General features: G+C 50.4%; 1 protein-coding gene across 3 annotated transcripts in view; it reads left to right on the top strand.

Annotated features, from left to right (window-relative positions):
* Positions 1 to 13,611, top strand: part of TET3 (tet methylcytosine dioxygenase 3) — a 152,147-nt gene that overhangs the window by 23,459 nt on the left and 115,077 nt on the right. The window contains exons 1-2 of one of the 3 annotated variants that reach the window (XM_084614947.1): positions 11,302 to 11,539; positions 11,907 to 11,963. In XM_084614947.1, coding sequence (XP_084471073.1) covers positions 11,519 to 11,539; positions 11,907 to 11,963 — 78 coding nt within the window. In that variant the 5' untranslated portion in view covers positions 11,302 to 11,518. Of the gene's footprint in view, positions 1 to 11,301; positions 11,540 to 11,602; positions 11,660 to 11,906; positions 11,964 to 13,611 lie in introns of those variants that run through there. The other 2 variants (XM_084614948.1, XM_084614946.1) reach the window with 2 other exon arrangements.

Below are 13,611 nucleotides of genomic sequence, written 5' to 3'. Positions count from 1 at the left end.
GAATTGCAAGGAGACTATGTCCCGTGGGATTTTCCTTGATGATGATCATGTATCCTCTTATTCATCTCCTGCAAACCATCCCAGTCATTTCATTCTCTCCTCCTATGAGAGTTTTCCTAGGCTCCTCTGGGTGGATGTGAGCTTCACAGTTGGCTCAAGACTGGTTCCAAGAGGGATGGTGGGGGGCTGATAGCACAGAGGTAGCTTGTACACAAAGCCGGGAGGAGGGATGGGAACTCGGTGGCTGGACATTGGGCTATTAGTGCTGACGGATGTTATCCTGGGTGGCTGGCAGTTGGAAAGTAGCAACAGTGCTGGTGTGGGATGGGCAGCCGGTTCTGATCCCGGTTAATTGATGCCACTCCACTGATTTAGACAGTGCTGCTTAGGACTTATGTTAGCCTGCTTGAGCTCTGAATATGGCCCACGCATTCCTGCTCTGGATTGACACCACCTAGCTGTCCGAGGTCTGAACCTGGCCGGCCAACTCTTGCGTTGCTCGCAGTGAGGTGGATGAACGGTTTAATCAGCGGTGGTTTATATCGCTGCGTGTAAAAACAAGGAGCGCTGCAGAAACGAATTGCGTCCCTGGAAGTTGGCTCCCGACCCACCCACCTGCCCTGCTGCAACTGCGGTGACGGGGGTCACACACGGTCAGATGCACTGTCCTCTGTGGCAGGTTGATGCCTTTCTGTGCAGAGTCCCTCGCTGGCTGCCTTCAAAAATGGGGTCTCACCCTAGATGGGCCATTTCTTCAGCTGTGGCAGGACAGTTCATCAGTATCCCTAACAGCTTTATTGATTAAGCTTGATATAAGTGGCTCTGTTCAGACCTCTGCCTACAGAGAGCCATTTGCCTTGGCTGAGGTGGAGGCATAGATGGAGAGCATGGTCTCGTGCCCCCAGTACTAATATGGTGGGATGGGAGAGTGTTGCCCCCACCCGGTGTTTGTCCTGTGGGGCTGGGTTGTGCTGTCAAGGAGCTTCTCTGCCTGGGCTTGGTGCTGCATTGTTATGCCATGTCATTGTGAATTGATGCAACCCCCATGGCAAGTTGCACAAACAGCGTTGTGCAATGTTACAACACCAAAAATAATAATAGCCATAGACAGCTTTCGCCCACAGATATCCCAAGTGCTTTATAGGTGTTCACCACACAGGCCTTGCAACCCTGTGTCAGTATAGGTATAGACCAGGGGTGGGGTGGGAGTGATTTGACCAAGGGTCACCCACCAAGTCAGTGGCAGAGCTGGGAATATGTCCAGGAATCCTGGCTCCCTTTCCCCTGCTCTACCTACTGCCACATGCTGCCTTTTGGCGCACTGCGTTCAGGATTCCACTCTGGAGGATGCACCCTTGGATTTTGGGATCGAGGTTGAGCTGACTGCAGTGCTATGGAGGAATTCCCTCTGCTGCCGTCCTTGGTCCATCGGATGGGGCAGATGCCGTAGTGAGATGCTGTCTGCTGCAGGGGAGTGTGTTCGGTGGCCGGTCCGCTGCTTGAAGAACCAGCAATGAGCTAGCACTTCTGGCTCACTTCTTTTACCCTCTCGGGGGAGATGCCGCAGCTCTCTGCCCCGATAGTGCTGCAGGGGTCAGGAATACAAGGGAAACTACCCGGGAGTTTCAGGGAGCTGAGTGCAGTGGCCCCAGCTGGACTACGCTGTGGGAAATCTTGCTGACGTAGAAAGGCTGTGTGTGGTTTGGGTGCCAGGCTGTCACATGAAAGACCTGGGTTCTAGTCCCGGTTCTGCCACCAACCTAGGGCAGGTCACTTCCTCGGTCTGTGGCTCTGTGAAAAGCGTGATCAGAGTGGAGGGCTTGAGAAAGGTGCCACGGGGTCCGTAACAAGCCTGCCAGGGCTTCCCTATGTCAGCCTGTGGCCGTCACAGGGCTCACCGCGAGCACAGCCCCTCCTGCAGCCAGCATCAGGCTGCGATACAGAGGGATGAATGCCTCCTGCTGAATCCCACCCCACTGCCTGCTGCACCTGGCTACTCCCAGGAAGGTTTCCCCATCTAAGCGCTGATCCTGTTGGACGTAATTGAGCCCAGCCAGAGGAGGGATATGGCCATGTGAGAAGCTGGGCACTGTGGGGGAGAACGCTGAGTTGCCACTCAAGCATATGGGGCAAAGGGGTTTAAACGTTTGTAGCTAGCCCCCTTGCCTGTGATGGGCCGAGCCGGCCCCTTGGATCCGGCCTTCCCAGAACTTTGGGGGAAGTTCTGATCAGGATCCACACGCTATCTACATGAGTGCAGCCACTCAAGGGCCGTATATGTCCCTATATGTATCCATGACCCTGGACCTCCAAGGAGCAAGCAGCCTTGCATGCCACAAAGGGCAAGCTTGCTAGAGTTGGGCACAACTGGACGAGTGATACCTGCAGCCCTGCCCGGGTACAATAGGCTGAAACCTCTGCCTTAATTTGCCTTCTTTGCAGAAGCCCTGTGTTCTTGCAGAGAGGGTGAAGCTTGTGCCAGCCGTAATGGATCTTTAGGAGCTGAAGGGGGACGCTGCTCAATGCATGCTCTTTCTTCGCCTCTCATTCCAAAGGGAGAGGGGGCTTTTCAACTGCGGGTGTATTGTGAACCGCTGCTAGAGAAAGGGAATAGCTTTTTCTTTGGGAGGTCATTATTGATTGGGGGGAAAAGGTGAAGCCCTGCTACTTTTGGGATCACAGCAGGAGGATCTCTGGCCTGCTCCCAAAGAAACACCTCTTCCCCCACAGTGCCCGCTGACCCATTCACCACCATCCATTTTCACTGTTATTGCCCTACAGCCTTTCTCATTCTAATGAGAGCGGCTTGGCTATGCTGAGAGGCTGGTTAATGGTAAGCTCCCTGGTCAGCATGCAGAAACCTTGGGAACACAGAGGGCCATGCAGCTGGCCAAAGAGGAACCTGAGGATTGCCACGCTGGCTCAGACCTGTGTTCACCTGTTATCTGGTGTCTTGTCTCTGACAGGATCCAGCGCCAGCTGCTTCAGAGAAAGGTGCAAGAGACCCTGCACCAGGCAGTGAAGGGATAACCTGCCTGCAGGGAAGGATTCTTTCTGGCCACTGGTAGTTAGAGCTTGGCTTAGGCCCTGCTGCATGGGGGTTTATAGCCCTACCAGATTAGTTGGTTCTGTTTAGTCCGTGCTGTTGTAACTGTGAATGCTCTTGTTATCCATATAAATGCCCAGTCCTTTTAAGGACCTTGTTAAGCTCTTGCCCTCCGTAAGCTCATGTGGCAGTGAGTTCCACAGGTTTACTAGGCAATGTTTGTATGGATCCAGGTCCTTTTAAAATGAACGGGTTTTCAGTGCACGTGGCTCAATGGAGGGGCAGATTTTCCATCCAAGCAAGAACTGCTTGTCCTTTAGTCTGATCAGTTATGACCTGGGAGGGGCAGAGATCCTTGCTCTTGACATACATTCTTGGTACTCAGGCAGAGGGGCAAATGCAGCTTGGAGAGACTTGAAACATGCCTGGCCTTCCCCTGTAACTAGGGCCAGGGCTAACCTTCTTGGGGTGAGACCAAATGGAGCAGTGGTTAGAGACAAACCCTTGGTACCAACACCCCCGAAACTTTGGCGAAGCAGGGGTATGACAGATTCCAGATCTGAATTTCACAGCATCCTCCTAACCCCCTGTAATAGACTGTTCTGAACCCCCTAGATCCTCGTGCCCTCAAATGTAGAGGCACTTGCAATCCAGATTTTGCTCCATGTCTTTGGGGTCCTCTTATGTAATAGGGGCTCTCAGGTGCACTGTGTCACGCAAAGCAAAGCGGCCGCTAGCAGATATGTGATATTATTTAAATTACCATAGTGCTTAGGAGTCCCAGTTATGGACCAGGGCCCTGTTGTGCCAGGCGCTGTTCAAACACACCCTCTCTAACTACAATAGGTCTGCCTTCCATTTGCTTCAATAGGAATTGCACCTGCATGTGCAAAAGATACATATAAACTTGTGTTCTGTTGACTGCAGAGTTCAACCCGCAAACAATTCCTTCAGCTTTATGGAGGACGATACAAGCCTGGGCAAATATTATGAGTCTGGGCATGTTGTTTTTGCCTATGCATTTTTTAATACAATGCAATGTATTTAACAGCTGCTGTTTATACAGAACCACCAGTGCACAGAATTACTTATGCACAGTGGGTAGGAACAATACGGCATTCTCTGAGTAGGGCATTATGTTGATGCATGCAAATGCACACAAACATAGGTGCTGTCCGGGTGCTCCTAGGAAGTTCCAGCTGCAGCCTTCTGCCTGGATGTGGGCCCAGAACCGATCCCCCTGACCCAGACACCCACACACCTTGCATCTAGATCTGAGCTGTTAATAGTCAGACTACATGCCTATAACAGGTTGAACTAGTACCCAGGATCTGGACTTCCCAGAGCTTTGGGGAAGATCTGCAGTCACTCTTGCAGGCTCAGTTCCCTCTCTTGTTTGGAGACCTGCTGTGCATAGCGTGGTGGTTGGGTCTGTGCCCCCAACATGCTTGACTCAGCCTGTCAGCTTTTGATCTGCCCGCCAAAGTTCTGAGCCGAACGCTGCAGAAATGGCAGCTTTTCATGAAAACCCTGCAAGTTCCCATGTGGTTTTGATCTCCAAGCATGAACCCTCCCCAGACTCCTGGCCAGCCCAGGGCTGAGATCTGCATCACTAGTGACACCTAAAAAGTTTTGTGTAGCTTTTGAGGGTTGGAGTGATGAAACTTTCTCCGCGCACTCACCTGAATTCAATCCTTGTGCGTGTCCACAGGTGTGAGACTAATAACGTTCAGCGCTTATGGCCTCTTGATCTGAGCCTCTCCAAGAACTTTACAAAGGTGAGTCAATATTACAGACAGGAGACTGAGGCACAGGGAGGAAAGGTGACTTGTGCAGCAAATCAATGGCCGAGCAACTCAGATCCCATGACTCGCATGCCGGTGCAGCGAATAGTGTTCCGTGCAGGGTGAAATGTATCTTAACATGCCCCTTCTGGAGATGAGTGACTCTTCCATCACGTTACCAAATCTGCTCAGTTTCAAGCCGATTTGTATTATGGTAGTTCCCTAACCAAGATCAGGGGCCTGTGGTGCTGGACGCTGCGGAGACACTGGGTAGGAGACCGTTCTGCCTGGAAGAGCTTGAACTCTAAAGAGACAAGACAGACAAAGGGTGGAGGAAAGGAAGTGTCCTTGTCCACATTTTACAGGTGGGGACTTGAAATCCAAAGAGATTAAGGGCTTGTCTACCCTTACAGCGCTGCAGCTGAGCCACTGTAGTGCTTAGTGAAGACGCTACCTTTACTGATGGGAAGTCGCTCTGCAATGTCGTTATTCCAACAGAAGCTGGTATTGCAGACCAAGCCTAAGCGACTTGCCCGAGGAGTCTGAGCCTCTGGTGTCCTGACTCCCAGGCCAGTGTCTTGGTTGCCAAGCTGGCCTTCCTCTCTGGGAAGGGTGATTTAAAAGCCTGCTCTGGGTGCCTTCACTTAGAGGAATCTGTTCTGCAGGCGTTGGCTGGATGGGTTGTGTGCATTGTGAGGTGTGACTCTGGTGATAGGAGCTGGTGGCTGATAAAAACAATCCCCGCGGGCAAGGGTGGTTCAGAGGACTCCTTTTCCCCAGGGCCCTACGCATGTTCGGACGCAGAGCGTCGTGAGGGACAGGTGAAGCAGAGCCCAGTGGCTGCAAAGTTCAGTGAAAGAAAAACCACCCGCACTGGCTCAGGGCCCTTTTCTGTTCTTCGTGTGGCCGGGCGTGAGCTGGAACTGTCTGGTGCCCAGGCCAGCTGACCTCTCGCCAGCGCTCTGATGGCTTCGTGCTGCTGCTGTGTCACACTTGCATGGGGTCTTTTGTCCTTGGCTTCCCAAAGCCCTTTACCAGACCCACGATGAATGTCTCTGACCTCTCTTTGCATGAGTCATGGGACAACCTTAGTCTGTTCAAGGACGTCAGCAGCTTAAATCTGAGCCTGGGGTCGCCATCCCTTTTGCTCTGTTCCCAATCATCGCAGTCGGCCATAGTAGTAAATCGTCGACGGTGAGTGCCGTCTCCCCCTTTGCTCAAGAAATGGTAGGCAGGGAGCGGCTCTGAAGGAGGAGGGGTTCGTACTAGACCCACTTCCCTCCCAGAGTCAGGACTCCTGGGTTGTATCCACAGCTTGGAGAGGGAAGTGTGTGTGCTGGTTAGAGCAGGGGATGCAGGAGTCCTGGATTCTACTCCTGGGAGGGAAGAGGTACTTGGGGGTTATAGTGGGGAGGGGAGACAGAGTCAGGACTTTGGGGTTCTGTCCCCCATGCTCTAACTGCTGGAACCCCTCCCATTCCAGAACTGAGAATAGTACCCAGGAGTCCTGACTCTCAGCTGCCCTATGCTAAACCCCGGAAAACGCTCTTGATAACCAGCTCTCTAGATTTCAGGGAACAAATAATTCCCTGTGGATGGCTGACATTTCTACTGTAAAGGGCCCTTTATCCTAAACTCTCAACTTGCCAGCAAACTTCACAAGGCTACCGGGATTGCGTCAGTTACCAGCAAAATGAGGCCACCCATTTGCTGGGGCAGCGAAGTCTGGTGCTTAGAGCTGATGACTGGTTCAGGACTCTTGGATTCTACTCCTGAGTCTGGAGTGGTGTCTAGTGATTAGAATGAGGGGGACTGGGAGTCGGGTCTCCTGATTTCTGTCCCGAGCTATGCCACTCACCTTCCTACTTAGGCAAAGTCACTTCTCTGTGTGTCAGTTTTCCTCATCTGCAAAATGGGTGGAATACTACCTTGTTAGGTCTGTTGTAAAGCAAGGTGCTTATCAAGTGCTTTGAGACTGTTCTGTGGATTTGTTCTCCTGGTTCATTGCCTGCTGTCATATTGGCTATGGGTCAGATGTGAAGACTAAAGTCTCTGCTTCATCCATTTTCAATTTCCCAGCTCACCCAAGAAAAATCCCCTCTGTTCCAGAAACAGCTGCATGTTCTCTCCAGGCTCAGAACCTCTCGATGCCTCTACTTCTTCCTCTGGTCGGCTCACTGTAAAATGATGTTCAAGAAACCTATAGTTTCTAATGGTAGTAGCGGAGCAGGATTTCCACAAACTTATGTTCCCGGCATACTGTCTAATGGAGAAAATATAAGCCCAGGATAATCAGTGAACGGTTTACAGACCCTTCCAGCGCTCGTCAGACATTTGTAGATTAAGCCTGCAGCGGACCATTAGAGCATCTAGTCTAGCCTCCTAGATAACACAGGTCATAGAATTTCACCTAGTTATCGCTGTACTGAGCCTAGTAACTTGTGTTTGGCTAAAGCAAACCTTCCAATAAGGCACCCAGGCTTAAGAAGGAGAATCTACCACTTCCCTTGGTAGCGTGTTCCACTGTTAGAAATTATGCCTTATTTCTAATTTGGCTGGCTTCAGCTTCCAGCCATTGCAGCTTATTCTGCCTTTCTCGTCTAGATTAAAGAGCCCTTTAACACCTGGTATTTTTTTGCCCACTGAGGTACTTATACGCCCTAAGTCACTGCTTGATCATCTTCTTTATTAGATTGGGATCTCTGAGTCTTGCACTGTAGGGCATTTTCTCCAGCCGTCAGATCATTTTTGTGGCTCTTCTCTGCACCCTGTCCAGTTTTCCAACTTCCTTTTGAAAATGTGGCCACCGGAACTTGTCACAGTTTGCCAGTATTGCTCAATGGTTTGGAGCCAGCCAGGGTAGCTGGCGAGAGGAATATGTTCCTGTCAGAGGCCCGTGTGAAATGAATTGGGTGGGTCAAGTTTCTCCAAGAGTCCAAGGCCTGAGTGAGAGCCATGGACACTAAACTCTCTTTGTGATCTGGGGGTGGGGGTGAGGCTTGGTGGCTGGCCAGGCCGACACAGACACGTGACTGCCTGTGTGGTACCAGTTCTGTTGATATGCAGGGAGGACCGAGTTTCCAGGACTGTTGATCTTGTAAATTTCATGAGCACAAAATTCCTATCCAGTTGTATTTGTTTTTTAAACCCTCTCCCCTTCTCATGCACCCACAAGTCAAGGAACATTAGCGCCATTCCAGGAACCTGCCAGCTCCAGAAATGTGCTATAAACACCCAACGCACGCCCCCCCCCCCCGCCCCGCTATCGATATCTTAGGCATCAGCCAGAGCTGTCAGCAAGGGCCCCCAGGGATGGTTGCTTGAGGCTATGTCTACACTGCAATTAGACACCCGTGGCTTGCCCAGGTCAGCTGAGTCGGGCTAAGGGGCTGTTTAATTGCTGTGTAGTCATTTGGGACTCAGCTGAACCCTCCCATCTCGCAGGGTCCTAGAGCTCCAGCTGCAGCCTAATCGTCTACACTGCATGAACCCTTTAGTGTGTCAGTTTCCACCAGCTGCTCCCCAGTTGCCATCGCTGGCGCTGTGGATAGAAGGATATGCTGAGACAAATTCACCTCTGGTCGCTCCAGTAAATTGAGTTCGAGCTCCGGTTTCTGAGCCCAAACGTCCTCATGATTCCGGGGTGTTTTTGGCCCCATGTAGCCTCTGACACCCGCCGAAGTGGCCACGGTTGGAGTCCAGCTTGCAGAGACACAGCAGGGGTTCCCCCAGCGTTGTGTTGGTGTCCACAAAGCAGGCTGTGATCAAGAGCTTTTATGAAGTCTGAAACCTATGAAGTCTCCATCGGCCTTTGTTGTTGCCACAGTGGTGGTGGGGCCGGAGGGATGCCATTTTCCAAGATGGCAGAAGGGAGGGTGAGACTGTTTTCCGCCAGGACATGGAGTGCGAGCGATTTAGTGTTGCCCAGAAAGCAGCTGACAGCGGCTGAAGGAGGGAAATGGCCCGGCCAGCTGGAGGATGCACATCCCCTCAGCGTGCAAAGCTTCTGTGGAGCCCAGAGTGGGAATTAAAGAGCAGCTGACATTTACCACCCTAGGGGTGAATTCCCCCCTCATCCCCAGGCCTCTCTGGGTCAGGGAAGGGTAAATTCACTTCCTTGAACCAGGGGGACCTGCTCTGAAAGTCCTGGAGGTCCAAGGCAGGGAAGGTCATTACAAGGAATGGGGGAGACCAGAGGCATAGCCACCCAGTGCTTTGCATTTACAAGGGTCTTTAGGTAGCCTGGTATCAGCTCGGAAGCATTAGTGGTGTTGAGCCATTAGCAGACGTGACACTTATCAAGAGTGCCCAACCTGGCTGTAGATTTGAAGGTGCTAATGTGTCTGATCCGGGCCTAATGGTAATTAAACCCAGTAAATATTGTTTCTGTAACCTAGCAAAGAGGATGAACTTTGTTTGTATGGGACTTGGACATCTTTTATTCTGCTTTCCTGTAATCCGGGGGTCTGGATGGAATCTGCAGTCATTGGTATCCACAGCTGCCTAGGTGAGAGGTAGCGTAACCTAGTGGGTAGGGCACTGGGTTGAGAGTCGAGGTTCTAATCCTGGCTCCGTCGCTGATTTATTGTGTGACCTTGGGCAAGTCGCTTCCCCCATCTGTGCCTCAGTTTCTCCCATCTTTAAAGCGGGGGTAATGATACTGACCAGCCTTCGAGGTCTGTGGATGAAAAGCCTTGTGGAAGGATGACATAGATTCTCCATTTTTATTGTTTTTAATCATTTTGATGGATAATATCAATGTGTATTTTAAAGCATTTTTTTCGATTATCAAGTCCTATTTTCCCAGTTGCTCAAAGTTATGGGTTTTAAGGATTTTTTAACATTTATTTTTATTTATTTAAGTGTTCACAGTTGTGGGAAATTATGGGATGGGGGGGTCAGACATGAATTATTTAATGACAGTTGAGGTTGAGATTAAAAAAAGTTAAAGCTTTATAATTGTTGAAACACAAATTGTCAACATCCCATATCAGAATGTACAAAGCAAGTAGTCTGAAATCAAACTGAGTCCTCGTTTTCCTTTGCCTGTTTTGCACATTTTGATGGTTAGAGATAGGAATATTTTGTCGTGGGTATATGTGTGCACGGGGAACTAGATGTTTACCTACATTTATTGATAACAATCGAGTCCTTGCAAGCCTAACTGTGTGTGGCAGGAGGAGGAGGCAGAGAGATGAAGCAAAATTGTCCAAAGTGCAAGCCCCTTTGTACAGCACCTAGCACAGTGGGGTCCTAGTCTGTGACTGGGGCCCCTAGATGCCACGGTGATACAAATATTAATAAAGGGTGGCTGATTCAGAACAGGGTGTATAACACAGAAGCTGCTGGCTCCCAGACCTGTGATCAGTCCACTGGGCCACACTTCCCCTTAGTGAGTTGCATTTTGAGCTCTTTTGGGCATGGGAACCTGTCATTTTCATGTGTAAATTCCCATCACTCTCTAAGCCATATATTAAACCCTTTTAATTAAAAAAAATTAATTAGAGAGATCTATGGATAAAAATGTGCTAGACAAAAGGGCCAAATATTGCGGGCATTTATATACCACACCGATGAGTCATGGGTGAATGGCTAGGTAACTATTGTTATAAACTCTGCTGTAGATTGCAGAAGGGTAAATCCAGAGTGACTCCGCTGGACTGGACGTTATCAAACAGGAATGAGGTCAGGATCAGGCTTTCTAAATTCTGCTCTTGGTTACCTAGAGTTGGATGGAGGGGTGCCTAGTGGTTAGAGCACTGGACTGGGACTTGAGCAACCTGGGTTTTAATCACAGCTTTACTCTGGCCTGCTGGTGACCTTGGACAAGTCACTGTACTGCCCCATGCCTCCGTTTCCCCATCTGTAAAACGGAGACCATGCTACTGACCGCCTTTGTAAAGTGCTTTGAGATCATCTGATGGAATGTGCGATAGAACAGCTGGGGATGATGATTATTACACTGTTGTAAATCTGGAGTGACTCCAGTGGGGTGGACAACGGTACACCAGTGTTAGCGAGGACAGAATCAGATCTTATGAACAAGGTCTCTGACACTCCTGTAACTGGAGTCAGAATTTGGTTCATTGCTTTTCTGGGACTCTTTACACTGCCTCCGGCTGTTGGGATGAGCACAGAAGGAGCGATGCTCCTATGCTTTCCTGCTGCTTCTCAGCAGCGGTGTAAATCTGGAGTAACTCCAGGGGAGTTAGCCAGGTGTAAAACTGACTTAAGCAGGTGCCCACCCTCGCCGGGCCAGATCCTCGGCTGGTTCAAATGAAAACAAGCTCTTTAGAAATCTGCGACAGCTACCCGACTGTCTTTTATAGCTGGCTTGGGTGGGGAGGGAGCGAGAGAGCTGCCTGGTGCTTCGTGCGACCTGAAAGAAGTCGATACGGTCGAATCGCTAGCAGAAAAACCACATCCCCCTCTTCCTCCTCCTCTCCACACGCACGCGTGCGCGTACACACAGACACGCACGGCGAAGCCTGCGAGGATTGGCTCGCCCGCCCCCTCGCTGAGGCGGGCAGGGGAGTGGGCATGCATATCACGTCCACAGTGTTTGTTTCTTCGGGGTGGGGGGGGGAAGCGAGCCGGAGCTCAGCGGTATGATAATGACTCTAGCGTCTGGCAGAAAGAAAAAAGCCCCTGAATGCACCAGGGTGTCTGTAACCGAGCTTAAAGGAGAATGAAGCAAGATGGCTGCCGGGTAGCGTTGGATTCTCGCTGGAACTGACGAGGGCTGGGGGGGGGGGGATTTTTGTGTGTGTGTGGGGGTGGGAGATCGCTGGCAAGCTGCGAGAGGAGAGAGCATTAAAAGCAGAACGAGGTAAATATAGGCTCTGCCTTGTGTTTCGTTTCAGTGGCCTTTAAATGTGAGAGTTGCCCTCCCCCGTCCAAGGGAATTTGATAGGGATTTTCTAATAGATCACGGGTGTTTAAATAACACACAACATGCCCCCCCCTCCCCCCAGCCCTTTCTGCATGCAATTCCCTGGTAGCTGGAGAATTGTGGTCGCTTGAACTGCATTGTATTTTGACTTTTTTTTTTTTTTTTTTTTAAATTCCCCTTGCAGGTGGAAGTCGGGGACAATAAAGAAGGTGGGACGCAGGAGCAAGTGCTGGTGACAAAGGTAATCCTTTTTTTTTTTTTTTTTCCCCTTGTTCAAGGACTGAGGACAAAGCATGGAAGGGAATCTGCAGTGGGGGGTGGAATTGGCCAACCACTAGTGATAGTGAAGCATGTGTTGCGGTATTTAAAAACCCAGGCGCCTCCAGCTTTACCCCTGCTGAACTGCAGATCCCTCTTCATCCAGGCATTTGCTGTTGTTATTTAAAGCTGTAATGTTTTTGCAAGGGGGGTGGGGGGGGGGGGAAGGAATCGCTGCATTTCAGCATCTCCTCTCCTCCCGTGGTACAGGAGCAAAAATAAATAAATATTGCCACAATCCCCTCTTCCCCCCTTGTCTTTAGAGGGGAGCAGCAGCCTTTCCCCTCTCTCTCTCCTAGATCTGCTGAGCTCAGTGGTAGGGCCGGTGCAATTGACAAGAGAGACTAGACTCCCCCGCTTTGAGCAGGCATGACATCACCCTGATGTAACCATGATGATGGCAGCTGTCATACCTCGCTCGGGCGGACCCAGAGAGTCTGTCTGAGCTGCCGTGACCCAAAACTGCAACTCGGTTTCTCTGCTTCTGGGGAAAAAACGCAATTACGAAGAAGAGGGGGAAGGCAAGGTGTCTTAGGTTTTGTCACTTGAGGTTTAAGGCCGGTTTCCACTCCGTGTTATGCTGATGAGAAATCAGTGGGGTTACTCTAGATTTAGACCTGGTCCTTTACTCTGCTGCAGATCTGATGCCTGTGCCTTGGGAAAATACCCAGGAGTAGCTCACCGTGGGCGTTGCTATGGGGACAAAGTTTGGAGCATGGCACTGCAGCTTGCCTCGACGCTAATGCTCCGGGAATATGAGATGGGGGAAGAGGGAGGCTAAGAGGGAAGGTGAGTGAGCTGATTTCATTAGCGGTTTCAGGAGCGTTCCCTTGCAGGGACGGAGGCTGGGTCTACACTCGAAAATTAGTTTGATTCAACTCCATCGCTCAGGGGGGTGAAAAATCCACACCCCTGAGTGGTGGTGTTAAGCTGACCTATAGCCCCGTGTAACCGTGCGAGATTTGACAGAAGAGTTCTTCCATCGACCTAGCTACCACCTCTCGGGGAGGTGGGTTACCTACACGAACAGGAGAACCCTTGCTGTTGGCGTATATAGTGTTTACACTGAAGCGTTACAGCTGCTTGACCAATGTGGTTCCTGTGTATTCGCCAGTCTGTTTTTTGTTGTTTTTTTTTTTTAAAGTGTCCCAAGCGATGGGGTTTCCACTATTCCTCTGGGGAGACCACTCCACAGATCTTGCTGATAGAAAGGTTTCCTGATATTCAGTCTGTACTGCAGAAATAACAGGCAAGATCCTCCGCTGGTGTGAACCATTGTAACTGCATTGGCATCGGCAAAACTAGACTTTTGACACTAGCTAAGGGCCAGTCGTTGCTTATTTTATTCTCTGATTGCATTTCCCGTTCCTCAGCTGTGTTTGCCATTTGGCTATGTTGCACCCAGGAGCCAAGGGAGACCAGCTGGATATGTATGCATCTGATGAAGTGAGCTGTAGCTCATGAAAGCTTATGCTCAAATAAATTTGTTAGTCTCTAAGGTGCCACAAGTCCTCCTTTTCTTTTTATGTATATCCTGGGTATTTCTGCAGCCACTTTTACTATGGCGTCTA

Source organism: Lepidochelys olivacea (genome assembly GCF_965140295.1).
Source record: "Lepidochelys olivacea isolate rLepOli2 genome assembly, chromosome: 26".
Taxonomy (NCBI): Eukaryota; Metazoa; Chordata; order Testudines; family Cheloniidae; genus Lepidochelys; species Lepidochelys olivacea.
The sequence above is the reverse complement of the archived record's forward strand: the minus strand, read 5'-3'. Positions and strand labels throughout refer to the sequence as shown.